At 47.1% G+C, this 15,647-nt stretch overlaps 1 protein-coding gene across 1 annotated transcript in view; it reads left to right on the top strand.

Annotated features, from left to right (window-relative positions):
• The window catches only part of ABCC12 (ATP binding cassette subfamily C member 12), a 60,888-nt gene extending 45,910 nt beyond the window's left edge, over nt 1–14,978 (top strand). Inside the window, 8 exon segments of the mRNA XM_089902994.1 lie at nt 2,281–2,467; nt 7,902–7,991; nt 9,694–9,883; nt 10,327–10,486; nt 11,548–11,626; nt 12,590–12,703; nt 14,290–14,454; nt 14,557–14,978. Coding sequence (XP_089759120.1) covers nt 2,281–2,467; nt 7,902–7,991; nt 9,694–9,883; nt 10,327–10,486; nt 11,548–11,626; nt 12,590–12,703; nt 14,290–14,454; nt 14,557–14,643 — 1,072 coding nt within the window. The 3' untranslated portion in view covers nt 14,644–14,978.
• Nucleotides 14,979–15,647: the final 669 nt, after the last annotated feature.

The following is a 15,647-nucleotide window of genomic DNA, read 5'->3' as shown; positions in this document are numbered from 1 at the left end:
CACGATCTCAGTGTGGACCTGGCACCCCGGCCTGTCTTTAGTTCAGTCAGCAGCTAGCCCTGTTACTGGCGTGACCTGAACATCATCTGTCAAGAGTCCTGCATCACACATCCACCCTTCCAGTGTCCTGGTCATGGGTCATTCATCAACTCACAACAAACTGAACAGATTCAATCCTTGTCTTCCTGCAGATTCTCCCCCAAGGTTTCCAAAACGATCCTATAGGAGAGCTGAGCCCTACGCCATTGATGGGCTCTCCCTTCTTTTAATCCTTTCATTCCTTTCATGGAGTTTCCAGAGGGCTTGGGCTTCTCACTTGCACTGCTTCTGTGAACAGACAAAAATGCTACAGCACTAAAAAAAGGTTCGAGGTCAAATTCCAATTTGATCCCTGCCAGTGATTCTCTTTCTGCACAACCTAACCAACCACACATGTAAGACCGCAGATGACTCCTAAGTCACTTAAGCTGTCAGTTGAATTTGTAGGCTTTATAGAGACATGGTAGAAGACCAAAGTGTTTGGAAGAATATTTTAACTAAGCTCTGGGAAAAATTAGTTGGAGTGGAAACAGAGAGGAGGGTGCTACATGGCCCAGCCTGGGTAGTCAGAGGGGCTTCCAGCCAGAATCCTTTGAGGAGGTTTAGAACAGGATGGAGCAGCAATGCCCGAGGACGTCATGACTGCACCAATGGAGGAATCTCAACTCTTTAGGGGTTTAAGCATGGAAAGTTTTAATTTTTATTCTAATAATTTCTACCAGTTGTTCTGATGAAGCCCCTTTCCCAGTAAGTCAGGGGAACCTTCAGTGGCAATTGTGATTAATGTCCCTTCTGGTCAATGGTTAGCTCAGTCCAGTTAAAACTTCAATCTTGAAGGTACTCAGATCACAGCCCCCCACCCTCCATCTGCTCAGAGGCTTGGCGTGGGCATGCTGGGCTGCTCTATGTGTCGGGCAAGGGGGCAGGGTCACTGTTGGGAAGCACCCAGTCTTTTCTTTTAAACACTCTCTCCCTTTGCCCTGAGCCTGGTTCTCTGAGGCTGGTGCAGGGGGATGGAGGTGGGGAAGGACACATCCTCAGGTGACCACCCTGTCCAGTCATTCTCCTTTCTGCTGCTGATTTCTTCTGGTCCAGCTCCCGGTGCAGATGAGGTGTGGCAGGGGAGAGCCCCCAACGGGACCCAGGTCCCCAGCCGCTCTGCTGGGCACTGCCGATGGGCAGGCTCTGGCGGGTCCTCCCATGAGCTCCGCCTGGCAGCCTCACACTGCTTTCCTTTTATGTGGGGCCTCTTGCCTCATGCCGATCAGTGTGGCATCAAGACTGCAGCCTCACATGCCATCTTCCCTCTGCACCCCAACTCTAGGAACTGCAGGAACGGGCAGGACCCACCTTCTGTACATCTGGGGACCGAGCAGCTCCGGGGCTGGGTCTCGCCTTCATCCCTCGACGGTGTCACCTCTCTGTCGCTCTGCCCTGTGCTCCTTCTCCTCTTTGGCTCAGGGGACACGCAGCAGGTGTACAAGATGTCAGCTTTCTTTTTTTTCCTCCACCTTTATAAACAATTGCCTTGACTCTTCTTTCCCTGAACTGGGGAGGAGAACCAATCCAGCACCCTCTTTTCCTTCCTCTGCCATCACAAACATTGAGATCTCCTCACCTCCCACCATGTATAGATCAAAGGGGTCAACGGTCATTTCCACAGGGCCTTTGGGGGGTGGCTACCTCCAAGACAGCGGTCCTTTGGAGATAGACTGTGAGGTTCTCAGCCCCTTTTGTTCTCAGCTGTGGGTTCCAGTTGCCAGTTCTGGGAAAGACAGAAAGAGCCCACTCAGCACCATATGCTACTGCCATGTAGGATTTCTCAAAATACATGCAAATCAAAGATGCCCATGGCAGCAGATTTTAAAGAGTATGAGGATATGCTCATCTTTGTAAGAGATTCCCATATAAGAATGCATTGGGGGCTTCCCTGGTGGTGCAGTGGTTGAGAGTCCGCCTGCTGATGCAGGGGACGCGGGTTCGTGCCCCGGTCCGGGAAGATCCCACATGCCACGGAGCAGCTGGGCCCGTGAGCCATGGACGCTGAGCCTGCGCGTCCGGAGCCTGTGCTGTGCAACGGGAGAGGCCACAACAGTGAGAGGCCCACGTACCACAAAAAAAAAAAAGAATGCATTGGCCCTTGAGTAAAAATTCCTCTCACCCTATTTCTCCAGTAGCCCTAACCTTAAGTCTATGGAAGCACAGCCTGACCTCCTGTTTTGTCTGATTTCTTAATTTTAGGTTTCAGATGCTAAATGATGAAAACTGCAGCCATCTCCTATACTTTAACTGTGCTCTCAGGTGGTTTGCTCTAAGGATGGACATCCTCATGAACATCATCACCTTCATTGTGGCCTTGTTGGTGATCCTGAGTTTCTCCTCAATCAGTGCTTCATCCAAAGGCTTGTCATTGTCTTACATCATCCAGGTAACACCTAGTGTAAGGCTGGGCCTGGCCTGGAGGCTCTGGCATGGAGTGTATCAGGGAAGATGGACATAACAGAAAACCCAACTCAACGGGTTTAAACAATAAGGAGAGCTCAGTGGTGAAGCTCACATCATTAAAAGGTCTGGTGGCTGTATGGGCTTCAGGCACAGCTGGATCACGGCCCCTGGGTTTGTCCTCCTCCTGGGATGACTTTCTTCATGGCTGTGCAATGGTGACTGGCAGCCTCTGGGGGCTATAGCAGGAAGGAAGCAGGAGAAAAGCGTTTCCTGCCCCAGCCACTGAACAAAAGCCCTGTGTTTTACTTTCACTGGATTAATTGAGGCATCCCCAAACTAATTTGTGGCTCGATGGGATGCGGATGACTGGCTTAGGCCAAAGGATGGAGTCATACCCCATGCTGCTCTCATGTCACACACCGCTGCCCCACAATGGGGAGAGGGAAAGGAATGCTGGGGGGCAGCCATGATGTCCATGACAAATAATCACCCACTTCTCTTTTTGGTTGCTTTGGTGTTTTTCTTTTGAAAAATAAGAATAACAGGGAAACAATAATAATAGGGAATAATAATGATAATAGGGAAACACATGTCATTTTAGGCACTGTTGTAAGTCCTTTACATAAATTAACTCATTTATCCCCACAATAACCCATGAGGTAGGGATGCCATAATCCCGGTTTTACAGGTGAGGAGACTGAGGTCCAGAAAGACTTGTCAGAATCACACACCGGCATGTGTGAGAGCCAGGATTTGAATCCACGTCATCTGGGTCTGATACCAATCTGAGTCTGCATCTGCTCCTCGTTACATACCTCACACCTCTGTCTTTGGAAGCTGTTCCCATGCAGTCCTTATCCTCGGTCCTCTGACATTCCAGGACAGTGAGCCTGAGTGGGGATCAGTTTCCACTTATTCTGTTCAAGGCTGGGAACAGAATAAAGTCAAATCTCTCTTCAAGTGGAAAAATTTCTCCTTTTCCTCCTTTATTCCTTTTTCTCCTCTTGATAATTTCCTTGTCTCCTTTCCCTTTGTTTTCCTTTTCTGTCACTCATATTGGTTGAATATTGGTTTTCTTGCATCAGTCCTCTATGTTTCCTTTCTTTCATCTCAAAGTTTCCATGTTCTTGTTTTTTTAATCTTTATTCTGGGAATTTTCCTTTGCTTTGTCATTCGGCCATTCTCTTGAATTTGAAGATCATATGTTCGTATACTTAATTTCCACAAACTCTTTCTTATTCTCTGAGTTTTTAAGCAAATCATTTTAAAATGGGTGCAACATATTTTTAATCTCTCTGAGGATATTAATTAGGGCTCCTCACCTTTCTTAAACTCTCCTTTCTTATTTGACTGATACCTGTTTTTTCCAGGATCAGGTTTTTTGTTTGTTTGTTTGTTCATCTGGTTCTTGCTCTTTCATGCCATTGGTTTTGTTCATATGTCTCTTGATCCATTTGTGGTTAAGCCTGAGAAACTTGGTTGGATTTTCATGTTTTCATCTGCCTTGGTAGGTCTCTCCTGATGGGACGTTTTATAACTATGGATAGGTGGGTTGGACTTTTCCACAGGCTGGCTTCACTTCAGGAAAGCAGCCAGAGAGCTGGCCTTCAGACACCCAAAGGCTAGATTTAAAGAGATTTTATCTAGGATACTAATCTGGGAGCCCCATTTATCCCCAAGTCATTTATCCACTTTCTTTAGGGAAGTGTGTGTGTGTGCGTGTGCGTGCGTGTGTGTGTGTGTGTGTGTGTGTGTGTGTGTTTTGGCCTAGGGATAAATTGCCCATCTACCTCTGGTTGGGAGGAAGATGAGGAGGGGCAGGAAATGGGCCCAACTGGAGTAGCTGTCTATACGCCACCTCAGTCTGTCTCTTTGTGGACCCCTTCTCTTACCTGGAGCCTCTCTGACTTCTGCTGGACAGAAGGTTCTGGAAGCCCCTGCAGCACACTCTGCCTCCAGCCTATCAAAAGGCTTTCATCCTCTTTCCATCTTCCAGAAATGTGTAACTTTCTCCTTCAATGATATCTCTTGATATCTCTTCCCAAGCCCCTTGCTGTTACAGTCTATTCCTTTTTGCAATCTCTGTACTATCATTTTAATAATATTTTGGAAAGGAAGAGGAACAAATATATGCTCAGGACTCTATGTTAAGTGAGGGAAATGAGTTTTCCTTGGGTAGGCAGTTTCCTTCATTGATGGATTTTTTTTTTTTTTGCGGTACGCGGGCCTCTCACTGTTGTGGCCTCTCCCGTTGTGGAGCACAGGCTCCGGACGCACAGGCTCAGCGGCCATGGCTCACGGGCCCAGCCGCTCCACGGCATGTGGGATCCTCCCGGACCGGGGCACGAACCTGTGTCCCCTGAATCGGCAGGCGTACTCCCAACCACTGCGCCACCAGGGAAGCCCTGATGGATGATTTTATTTGTTGTTACCTAGTAAAATATTAAACAGATGATGTTGAATAGATTCCCTTACTTGGTCCAAGTGAAACGGCTTTCCTCAACTGAGGTTATGCTCTTGGGATATATCACCAGCTTTCTATGAGATTGTTTTCAAACATTCCTGTGAGGCTGGAGAATTTGCACACCTCAAGATCTAGGGGGTGTTTCCCCTCCAGCTGGCTTTGAAGCTTTATTGAGCATTAGCCCCCCTTTGGAGAATACAGAAAATCCAGCTGACAGAGCTTCCCTTGAGAACAGAGGGGACTCCCTAGGTGGATGAGAAATTGGTGTGAAGTCCCACAGAGCAGAAAGTGAGTGCAAAGTAACATCACGTAACATCACAGACGAGGATGAGCACTTCCTGGGGCCAGCACTGTGCTGATAAGGGAATTCTAAGCCCATGGAGGGCTGCCCGGGGCCCTGAGAAGCTGATACCCTTGAACTTAACAAAATACTTATATGCCCTTCTCAAGAGCAGAGTTCATTCATTCACTCAGCAGACGTGTCCACTGAGCACCTGCCAGGAGCCGGAGCCATGCCAGCTGCTGTGGGTTCAGCAGTGAACAAGCTGGACAGGTCTCTGCACTCATGGAGCTTACATGCTAGTGGGATATAAAGGGATATAAAGTGGGATGGAATAAATAAGTGCGCAAGTAAATAAATAAGGAGACTTCAGAAACTGTTGAACTGTTTTGAAGATAATGAAGCAGGGTAATTGACTGTAAGTGGGGAAGCAGCGTTAGACCCCATATAGTCAGGGAAGGCCTCTGCCGGGAGGTGACACCTGAATTTGATAAAGAAGGAGCCAAGGAAGTGCTTCAGTCTAAGGGGCCAGGGAAGGCTGGGGGTAGGCAGGAGACTGGTGCCTTTGGGGAACTCAGAAGCTCCTGCGGCCTGAGCAGGGTGGTGGAGAATACGATATGAGGGGTCGGCGGGGCTCCGTCAGCCGTGGGCAGGGGTGTCACCTGTCTTCTAAGAAAGGCTTTCTCGCCTGCAGCACTGTGGACATTTGGGCCAGATAATCGTTTTTGACAGGGGCTGTTCTCTGTGTTGCAGGATGTCAGCAGTCTTCCTGATCTCTAACCAGGAGATGCCAGTAGAATCTCCCCCCTCCAAGGTCGTGACAACCTAAAATGTCTCTAGACATTGCCAAATGTCCCAGGGACGGGGTGCCTAATCACCCCGGCTGAAAGCCAGTGCCCTAAGAGAAATGGGAAGCCAGTGGCATGTGTAAAGCTGGGAGGCAGCAAGGGAGGCCCACTGAGGTGAGCTCTCGGAGGGTCTGGACCCACACTGCTCTCACCTCATCCACCTGCTCAGGACACACTGCCTCCTTCCTGTTAAGGTCACTTGCTGCTACCCAGAGTTTGCTTGGCAGACTCTTATCATGAATGCTTCAGCACACACCGTCTTCTTAATCACCCCAACTAAGGTAACGCCTCAGCCCAGCCCTAGCCCCTCTTTCACATCTTACCAGATAACTGACATTCTTAGGGTTCCTTGACATTGCCTGTGTCTCATCCCGCCGGCCCACTAGAATGCAAGCCCTGGGGCTTCAGGGGTCTTGTCTATCACGTTCACCCCTGGGAAACCAGCCCCAACTGTGCCGGCATCCAGTCACTGCTCACCTAGTGAAGACCTGGTCCTTCCTCCAGCCCACTAGCCCACCCTGCGACTGAGGCAGGTGCTGTTGGTGGCCCCCCTTCCAGGGCAGGCCAGCTGGCCTCCCACTGCTGCGGGAAGGTGCTCAGTTCAAGGCTGAGGCAGGTTGCACCTGCGGTATGGGGAGTCCTCCCAGCGCCTCAGCAATGCCTGCAGGGAGTTAGGGGAGATGGAGCCGCATCCTCGGGACAAGTCAGGTGTGTTCCGTGCGGACTCCCAGGACCCCCAGGGGCGTCAAGCTTCAGTTGCCCACAGTGAAGCCTATCCGGACTCTCCTCCTCTGTGCCTCAGTTCTCCCAGCTCCTACTGGGACTTTTTGGGTCCACTTCCTGGAGGTGTTTCCTAGGGCTGCTGTAACAAATTATAAACTAGTGGCTTAAAACCAGAGAAATGTATTCTCTTGTGGTCCTGGAAGTTGGAAGTCTAGGATCAAGGTGTCTGTAGGGCCATGTTCCCTTGGAAAGCTCTAGGGGAGAATCTGTTCCTTGTCCCTCCCGGCATCTGGTGGCTGTTGGCTTCCTGGGCTTGTAGCTGCATCCCTCCAATCTCTGTCCTGTCTTCATGTCTCCTCCTCCTCTGTCTCTTATATGGACACTTGTTGGATTTAGGGTCCACCCAGGTAACCCAGCTTGATCTCAAGGTCCTTAATTACACCTGCAAAGACCCTTTTCCTAATGAGGTAGGATTCAAGGGTCCCAGGGATTTGGATGTGGAATATCTTTGGGGGGGACCTCCATTCAACCTGCTTGCCCTCAAATCTCAGGGTTGGCTTCTGGGAGATCCTGGCCTAAGGTGGGTGACCTTAGCAGGCCACCATCTAAGCCTAGAGTTTCTCATGTCCGAAGCAAGCAGATGGGCTTGATGGTTTTCTTCCACTTCTGATACCTGTGGTGATTGGGTTTCAGGTGCTTCCAGGATGCAGGTGGGGTAATCGGGGAGGGCACAGAGGTGCAGGACCCTACCAGGTGGCTGCAAGTGCTGGGTTTCCAGCAGTGCGGAGGCCCTGGGAGAATTCCTGCTCACAGCAGTTCCCCACCCCTCCAACCAAGAAGCTTGTGCCTGAGCGGTGCTGTGGTGGGATGACTCTGCCCATCTGGAGTGCCAGAGAGAATATAATTACCATTTGTTTCTAAATACAAAGGAAGTGTTTAAAGGCAAAACACCCCAACAGGAGTGTCTTTACATCTGGACACTTGGCTGGGAACGCAGGCCTGCTTTTGGTGTGGTCCTGAGTAAGACAGGAGGGGTGACTCACAAGCCGGCCCTGAAGGCAGACAGGGCTCTGACTGTGGCTGTTTGTCGCCCCCTCCACAGCTGAGTGGGCTGCTCCAAGTGTGCCTGCGGACAGGGATGGAGACCCAGGCCAAGTTCACCTCCGTGGAGCTGCTCAGGGAGTACATTTCGGTAAGAAATCAGTGCAAGAGGAGGAGCCAGTTAACTCTGGCAGAATTTAGGTATTTGATCTTTTCACATGTGAAAGGGATCTCTTTAAAAATTGAAATCGGACCACAACCCCTTTTCTTAACACCCATATTTACAATACAGTCTAAAGTCCTTGATGATGAGGGAGAGGTTCTTTTCAAAAAAATTTCCTCAAGGGCTGTTTCTGTACACAGAAGAGAGAATTCAGTGGCTTACTTTAGTTTCTAAAAATTAATACTTACTTGACTAAAATTGTAAATTGAAAAAAACTATCTTCTTCTTCTTTAAAAGCTTTTATGTTCCTCTTACAAATCCTGCTATTCTTTGAAAAGCAGTCTTGCCAATTCAAGCAATCACTTTTAAGGGCCTTTGAACAGCATTTGGCCCCTTTTAATTAAATACTTTAAAACATTTTAAGCTGCATTTTAAAATTTAATGCATTCCATTTCCTTTTTAAGTATCTTGATAATCTGATTTAACAAACAAACCTTCCTGAGGTTATATAAATCTAATAAATTAAACTTATAAATATGGTGAGCTTTAAGTTCTCATGACAATCCCAATGCTGTATATAAACAGTAAGTTTTTAAACTTAAAACCATGTTAAAATAAGTTATTCAATTTTACATTTTAAATTAGAATCACAAGCCTGAATGTTGTTAACATTATGAATACTTAAAGCACCAAATATGCAGATTCCATAAACTAAAAATAGTACTATTCCAATCATGCTTCTCTTAAATATTATTATTACTAATTCTAAATCTTCTAGGGATTAAAAATACTCACTGTCTAGGAATACAATTATTTTCTCAGCTAATTGTGGTTGCCTTTCGACCAGCGATATGGGCTGGTCAGCCACCCTAATGGGGAACACGGGAGCTCTATTTCTCCTGGTTAACAGGTACTTGATAATTCAGAGGAGGGGTTAGTCTTATAATGCAGTCAAGTTGCTCTCCTCCTTAATTGGAGGAAATTTGCATTTCTTGGGCTCTTATAAAACTTTAATTCCTTTTCCATGTAACTCTGAACTTGACACCCGGTGCTACTGTCATCTTCCCGCTTCTAACACCACAGTGACTCTTGCAGATAATGAAATTGTATCTGATCGAATTCTGCAAATCTCAAGGCTTGGTCTGGATTTGTCACACAGCTTCAAGGTCACACTGCTGACACTTGCCCAGGCTCACAAGGCCCAGTATGAGCTGCCACTTACAGTCATCCATTCTATTCACTAAGCTCTAGCCACATGACTTTTCTTTCTGTTCCTCAAAGTCCCCACACTCATTCTGGCCTCAGGGCTTTTGCACTAGCTGTCTACTCTGCCTGGAATGAATCTTCCTGTAGCTGACATCTTCTCAGCATTCCAGGTCTCAGCTCGAATGTCACATCCTCACAGATGCCTTCCTCAACACTTAAGTAACTTTTACTCCTCCTACCCTTCCACCCCACACATTGTGTGTTCTATTACAATACTCTGTTTTATTGTCTTCATTTCTCATCTCTTTTCTTGTTTATTGTCTGACTTCCTCACTGCAGTGTGAGTTTCTGGAGTGCAGTGGCCTTATTGGTCTAGTTCACCAGCATGAATACCAGTACCTAGAATTGTGTGAATGAATGAATGAATGAAATGAATGGAAAAGCAAATGACTATTAACCCATCATTTGTTATTCTGCTTTTCAGACCTGTGTGCGTGAATGCACTCACCCCCTCAAAGTAGGGACCTGTTCCCTCGACTGGCCCAGCCGTGGGGAGATAACATTCAGAGACTATCAGATGGGATACAGAGACAGCACTCCCCTCGTTCTCAATGGGCTGAACTTGAACATCCAGAGCAGGCAGACAATTGGGATTGTTGGAAGAACAGGTTCTGGTGAGGACAAGCTCTGACTGTGTTTCTTTCAGGTTGTTTTCTTTGCATTTCCACTGGGCATGCTAGTTAAATCACACCAGAGGGTGATGTGCATGCGTGGAGGATTGGTTTTTTTTTTCCCTGACATCTCTTTACTGTAAATTAGGATTTCAGGTTGGATGGATGTGTGGAGTTAGAAGTAAACACACATCAGTTTTTGAATTAATTAAATGAGAATCATTCTGGTGAGATGAGGCCCAGAGGATGAGTCATGTGTTAATAGCCCCTGCAGGGATGGACCGGTTAACTGTATTAGGGTAGCTGAGTGCCCCTGCAGAGTGGGATTTCTGTCTGCACAAGGCCATTTTCACTGCATTAAAAATTCCCTTGATTAGATAGATACTCAGGTATGATGAAATACAAACTGATGTTTGATGTGCTGCTGTTGCATTTGTCGTTCCCAGGCAAGTCATCCTTAGGAATGGCCTTGTTTCATCTGGTGGAGCCCGCCAGTGGCACAATCCTCATTGATGACATGGATATCTGTACTGTTGGTTTGGAAGACCTCAGAACCAAGCTGACTGTGATCCCCCGGGATCCTGTCCTGTTTGTAGGTACAGTAAGGTAGCTGTTTTTGATCGTTGTGCATCCCTATTTTTGGATAGTGAAATCAGACCAGCAAGAGCTTTGTGAAGCGCCTGTGCCGTGGCTGGCCTGGGGCTGTCCTATCCTGAGATGCTCACAAGCCTTGGGAGGAGCTGAGGACTAGGGGCCTGAACATTACTTGTGTTTCATAAACTACATCACAAATACGCAAGATGCTTATGTGCAGGGTGAGCAGACATCCCAGTTGGCCCTGGAGAGCCCTGATTTATGCCTGTTTCAGCATCCTATCAGGTTTAGCAGTGGCCACTCCCTAAATTACCCCAGTTTGCACAATCAAATAAATGGTTATTCTACGTATGTAGCTATCCTTTCGGAAGTACATCAATTCATTCCCACTAAGAAGTGAACAGAAACTGCTCAAGTCCAAGAACAGTAGGGTTGCAACTTCTACAGGGCTCAAGATCTGTTGTCAAGGCACAAGGAGAAAACCACCGTTACTCACTTACCCCAGTGTAGTGGCTGCCCCTCTAACAAGAGGGACATTTCCCCCATTGAGCACCAAATGAAGTAGGGGGCTGTATTGAGAGTTGAATGAAAAGGACCTTCCGCATCTTGAAATGCTAAACTCACACCCTGCATGTAAGGTGCTCACCCTCTGCAAGGCCCGGGAGCTTCAGGTAAAGCTCTTGCCTCTGAAGGCAGAGTGAACACACCGGGAGGTGGAATTGCTCGCTGCCTCTCTCTCTGCCAAGAATTTGCATGAGGTCAGATCCGCTCTGCTGCACGCGGCCATGGAGAGGACCAAATGTGTCTCCCCGGTGCCCCGCTCGGGGCTATCTCTTGGCAGGGTTGGCGGTCTGCCCGCCTCGGTGGTTTCTGCCGCATCCCAGAGTCATGGGTCCTCGGTCTCTCAGCCTGAGGCCGGTATCTCATGAACCGCTGCCCTGGACTGGGCACTGCTCTTGCTGCTGTGATGTCATCACATGCCACCTCCCGCTCTCCCCTCATGCTGTGGAGAGCATGCTCTCCCATTCTCTCGGCCTCAGAAATTCAGCTTCCTCTCCTTTCCTTCATTGCAGGTACAACTTGGATCCCTTTGAGAGTCACCGCGATGAGATGCTCTGGCAGGTTCTGGAGAGAACATTCATGAGAGACACAGTAGGTCTCTGGGGCTGTCCGGGATGAGTCCGATTCCCAGCACCAGTGCCCCAGACACCTGGCTCAGGTTTAGATTTGGCCAGTTGTTTGTTGGCACCACATATGTCAATCCTAATTACTCCTTGTTAAAAGCAACAATAAACAGTATTTATTAGGCCACTGCAATGATTCAGTCAATTGCGCTACGTGCATTATCTCAGTTGGTCCCAACTACAACCCTCTGAGGTTGGTACTCCTACCCCTACTTTTAGAGATGCAGAAACTAAGACTCAGGGTAGTCAGGTGTGAGTAGCAGAATGGAGACTTGACCCCAAGCCCATCTGACTCTAGACCAGAGGAACTGCCCTACTGCTCTGCCAATAGCCTCATTTGCTTATTGAAGCAGATAAACTCTGGGAAGGTGAGAGGGCATGGCATGGAATGAACCATTTGTGAGATGCAACCCTGTCCTCTAAGAGCTGCAGCTGGGGTCAGCAGGTGAGCGTGGCCACCTCTGCAGCCCAGAGGGAATTTTTTTTCCCAGGACTTGGTACCAAGGTGAGCATCGCCCAAAGCCACTTTGACTTGTCCTGCTAGATAAATCAGACCCTGTCTTTACCTTTCCTTGATGACCAGAAAACTCCATCCCATCTCCATTTTATGCATAGAAATAAGGATCCTGAAAGCCATTTACACTTGTTTGTGTTTCTCTGGAGCCATATGTGCATCATTTGTCCTCTTTCGGCAAGGTGTCCGCGGGGTTCTATGAATCACACTGTGATTTTAAATTATTAATGACTGCCTACTCCTTGGTCTTTCCCTGGTGCCTGTTCGCAATATTGAAATGATTGTTGTTTTGCACTTTCTTTTCCTCAGTAAAATAAAGCCAGCCGATAAATGCAAGAGAAGGGGGCAATCAATATGGAGGATACAGGACAATTTTATAGATCATCAGCACAATATGGCATTCTCTGTGTTCTACAGACAATGAAACTCCCAGAAAAATTATAGGCAGAAGTCACAGAAAATGGAGAAAACTTCTCAGTAGGGGAACGTCAGCTGCTTTGTATGGCCTGAGCGCTTCTCCATAATTCAAAAGTAAGGAAACAACGTGGAAAATGGATTGGTCCAATTTTGGATATTTCCTGCAGCGCCACTCAAGCCAGGAGGTAGAGCCAGGCGTTTGTCTTTCAATAAAGAGAGAGCAATTGGGCCATTTAAAAACCGATCACTTTTTCTAAAGACAAAGTTGTGAGGGGAAAAAATTGAAAAATAACAGCCATTTACAGCAATAGCACCTGCCTCCCCTGGGCCTTTCCCCGGGAGGTCTTGCTTAGGTATTATCTCTGTCCTCCTAAGTGGTTTGGGTTTGAGAAATCTGCCTCTCAACTTTTTCCCTTTGTCCCTGAATGATTCTGAGGCCTGATAAACAGTACTCAAGATACTAAAGAAGGCCTTCAGAATGCCAGGATATAAGGACTGTAAAATTTATACTCATTTTTCTTAGTGACTTAGCCATCTTTGCTTACTGATTTCAGAGAAGGGATTGCTGTTGCTTTAGAAATCCCATTCTCTGAACCCTGATCAAAGTGTAACCCATCGTGTGTGCTCTCTACATGTGTTAACGACAGGGAAGGGAGCAAGCATGCATTCAGTCCTGACTGTGGCACTACACAGTACTGAGTGGTTGATGTGTTGTCCTTGCATTTCGTATTCATGATAAGGTGTAACCCCCTTTTACAGACAAAGAAATGGAGCCTTGGGGAAGTCAAGTAATTTAGGCAAAGTCAAGCAGAGTTAGAGCTGAACTCAAGCCCTCTGACTGGCAAACCAGCTCTGTGGCAGGCAGAATAATGCCCCCCCCCGCAATGATGCCCATGTCCTGATACCCGGAATCTGTGAACATGTTACCTTACCTGGGAAAAAGGGGCTTTGCAGATGTGATTAAGTCAAGGATCTTGAGATGGGGAGATTATCCTGGATTACCTTGGTGGGCCCAGTGTAATTACACAAGTCTTTATAAGGGGAGGAAAGAGAGTCAGAAAGAAAGAAGAAATGCAACGATGGAAGTAAAGGTTAAAGTGATGCCAGAAAGAGGCCACGAGCCAAGGAATGCAGGCAGTCTCCAGAAGCTGGAAAAGGCAAGAAAACCTTCTCTTGAGCCTGCAAAAGAAATGCAGTCCTGACAAGACCTTGGCTTTCTTCTCTTGAGCCTGAAAAAGAAATGCAGTCCTGACAAGACCTTGGCTTTAGGACTTCTGATCTCCAGAACTGTAAGATAATATATTTGTGTTGTTTTGAGCCTCTAATTTGTGCTAATTTGTTATAGCAGCAGTAGGAAACGTAACAAGTACTGTTATTATATCTCATGCTAACTCATGTAGTACAGTAGATAAAGACCATGGGGCATTTCTTCTTACTGGTTTGTAGGATTAGAATAAACCATTCACAAAAAGGGGAGTAAAGAATATACAACCTTGTTTCTCCAGCAAGTCCCTCTGAGGAACATGAAGGTGGTGCGATACGACTTTTATTCTCTTGTTCTTCTTCTAACTTTCTGAGATGGATACTTAGCTCATTACTTTTCAGCCCTTCTTTTTTAATAAACTGAGGTAAGACTATAAGTTTCCCTCTAGGTGTAGCTTTGGCTTGGTGTGACTTTCGCAATGCTCCTTCCTCAACAGATCATTCTCCTTGATGAAGCCACTGCCTCCATGGACTCTAAGACTGGTACTCTTGTTCAGAGCACCATCAAAGATGCCTTCAAAGACTGCACTGTGTTGACCATTGCCCACCGCCTCAACACGGTCCTCAACTTTGACCGCGTCCTGGTCCTGGAAAACGGGAAGGTGCAGGAAGTTGGCGTCACCTCTCCAGAGGCTTCAGTGGTTTGGGCTCTGTGGTGGGTGGATATTTTCTGACAATTTCAGCTCTCCTTCTCTGACTTTCAGGTGGTCGAGTTTGATAAGCCTGAAGTCCTTGCTGAGAAGCCAGATTCTGCGTTTGCGATGTTACTAGCAGCAGAAAACAAAGTCTGACTATAAAGATCCCCATAGGGGCCACATCAGCTGATTTTAGAGGAAGAGGAGGCTGTGTGAGATGAGTCAGATGTGCCTGCAGGGGGAGGGGCCGTTATCTCAGGGGGCAGTTCTGGTCCACCATCCCTCCCATGCCTGGAGCACAGGCAGAGCTGGGGTGGAGGCTGTTTCCTTGCCTCGCCCAGCACATGCCTCCTGACCTCACTTGGAGGGCATGGGTCTGGTCCTAGATGATGAACAGAGGCAGAAGAAGCTTGTGGTTTAAAAAACTGCCCCTCACCTTCTAAAACCCTAACCATCCCTCATGTGTCCTTATCATTACCACCTCAGTGCCTGGGAATGGAACCATTGTAACTTTCAGTTAAAAACTGGTCAAACAGAATGGAAAAATGCCTAAGGATGGACTTTGTAAAGGTTTCCTGCCTTGTTATCAGAAGGGAAAAGAGCAGAGTTTTCTTCCTGCTTAACTCCTATTCACATCTATTTGGACACATGTTACTGTGTTACTGACTGTGTGACAAGCAGTAACTACACAAATCTGTAGCATGAAAGATTGATTACAGCGTTTGGTGAAATTTTTTTTAAAAAAAATCATATTGTATGTCCCATTTGCTCTATTAGAATAACCAGGGAAACAAAATGTTGGAGTTTTTCTGTAAATTACATTTTTATACCTTCTATATTGGTCATTAAAATGCAGTAGGAAATTAAACTACCCTGAAATGTGGCCTTGCAATTATTTTGCTGAAGATATTCCAGTTTCTGTACTATTTACTCTCACAGACCCTCTTTGCTTTCTCCATTGACTCAGTAAAAAACCTCCACAGCGTTTCCCAAATAAAACCTTTCTTTCCAGCCTCAAAGTTTGCTATGACGGAGGCAGTAAAGACATAGTCCCAGCAGCCCAGGAGTGAGTGGCATGGGGCAGCCTTGGCCAGTGAAGCCCCCGCCCCACCCCTTCTTAGTCTTGGTTCCATCCTTCACCCTATCCATCCAAACATGGA

This window comes from Delphinapterus leucas, chromosome 20, assembly GCF_059928025.1.
Source record: "Delphinapterus leucas isolate spDelLeu-1000000601 "Yukka" chromosome 20, BTC_Dleu_Yukka2, whole genome shotgun sequence".
In the NCBI taxonomy this organism is placed as follows: Eukaryota; Metazoa; Chordata; class Mammalia; order Artiodactyla; family Monodontidae; genus Delphinapterus; species Delphinapterus leucas.
Note: the sequence above shows the minus strand (reverse complement) of the source record. Positions and strands in the feature narration are given on the sequence as shown.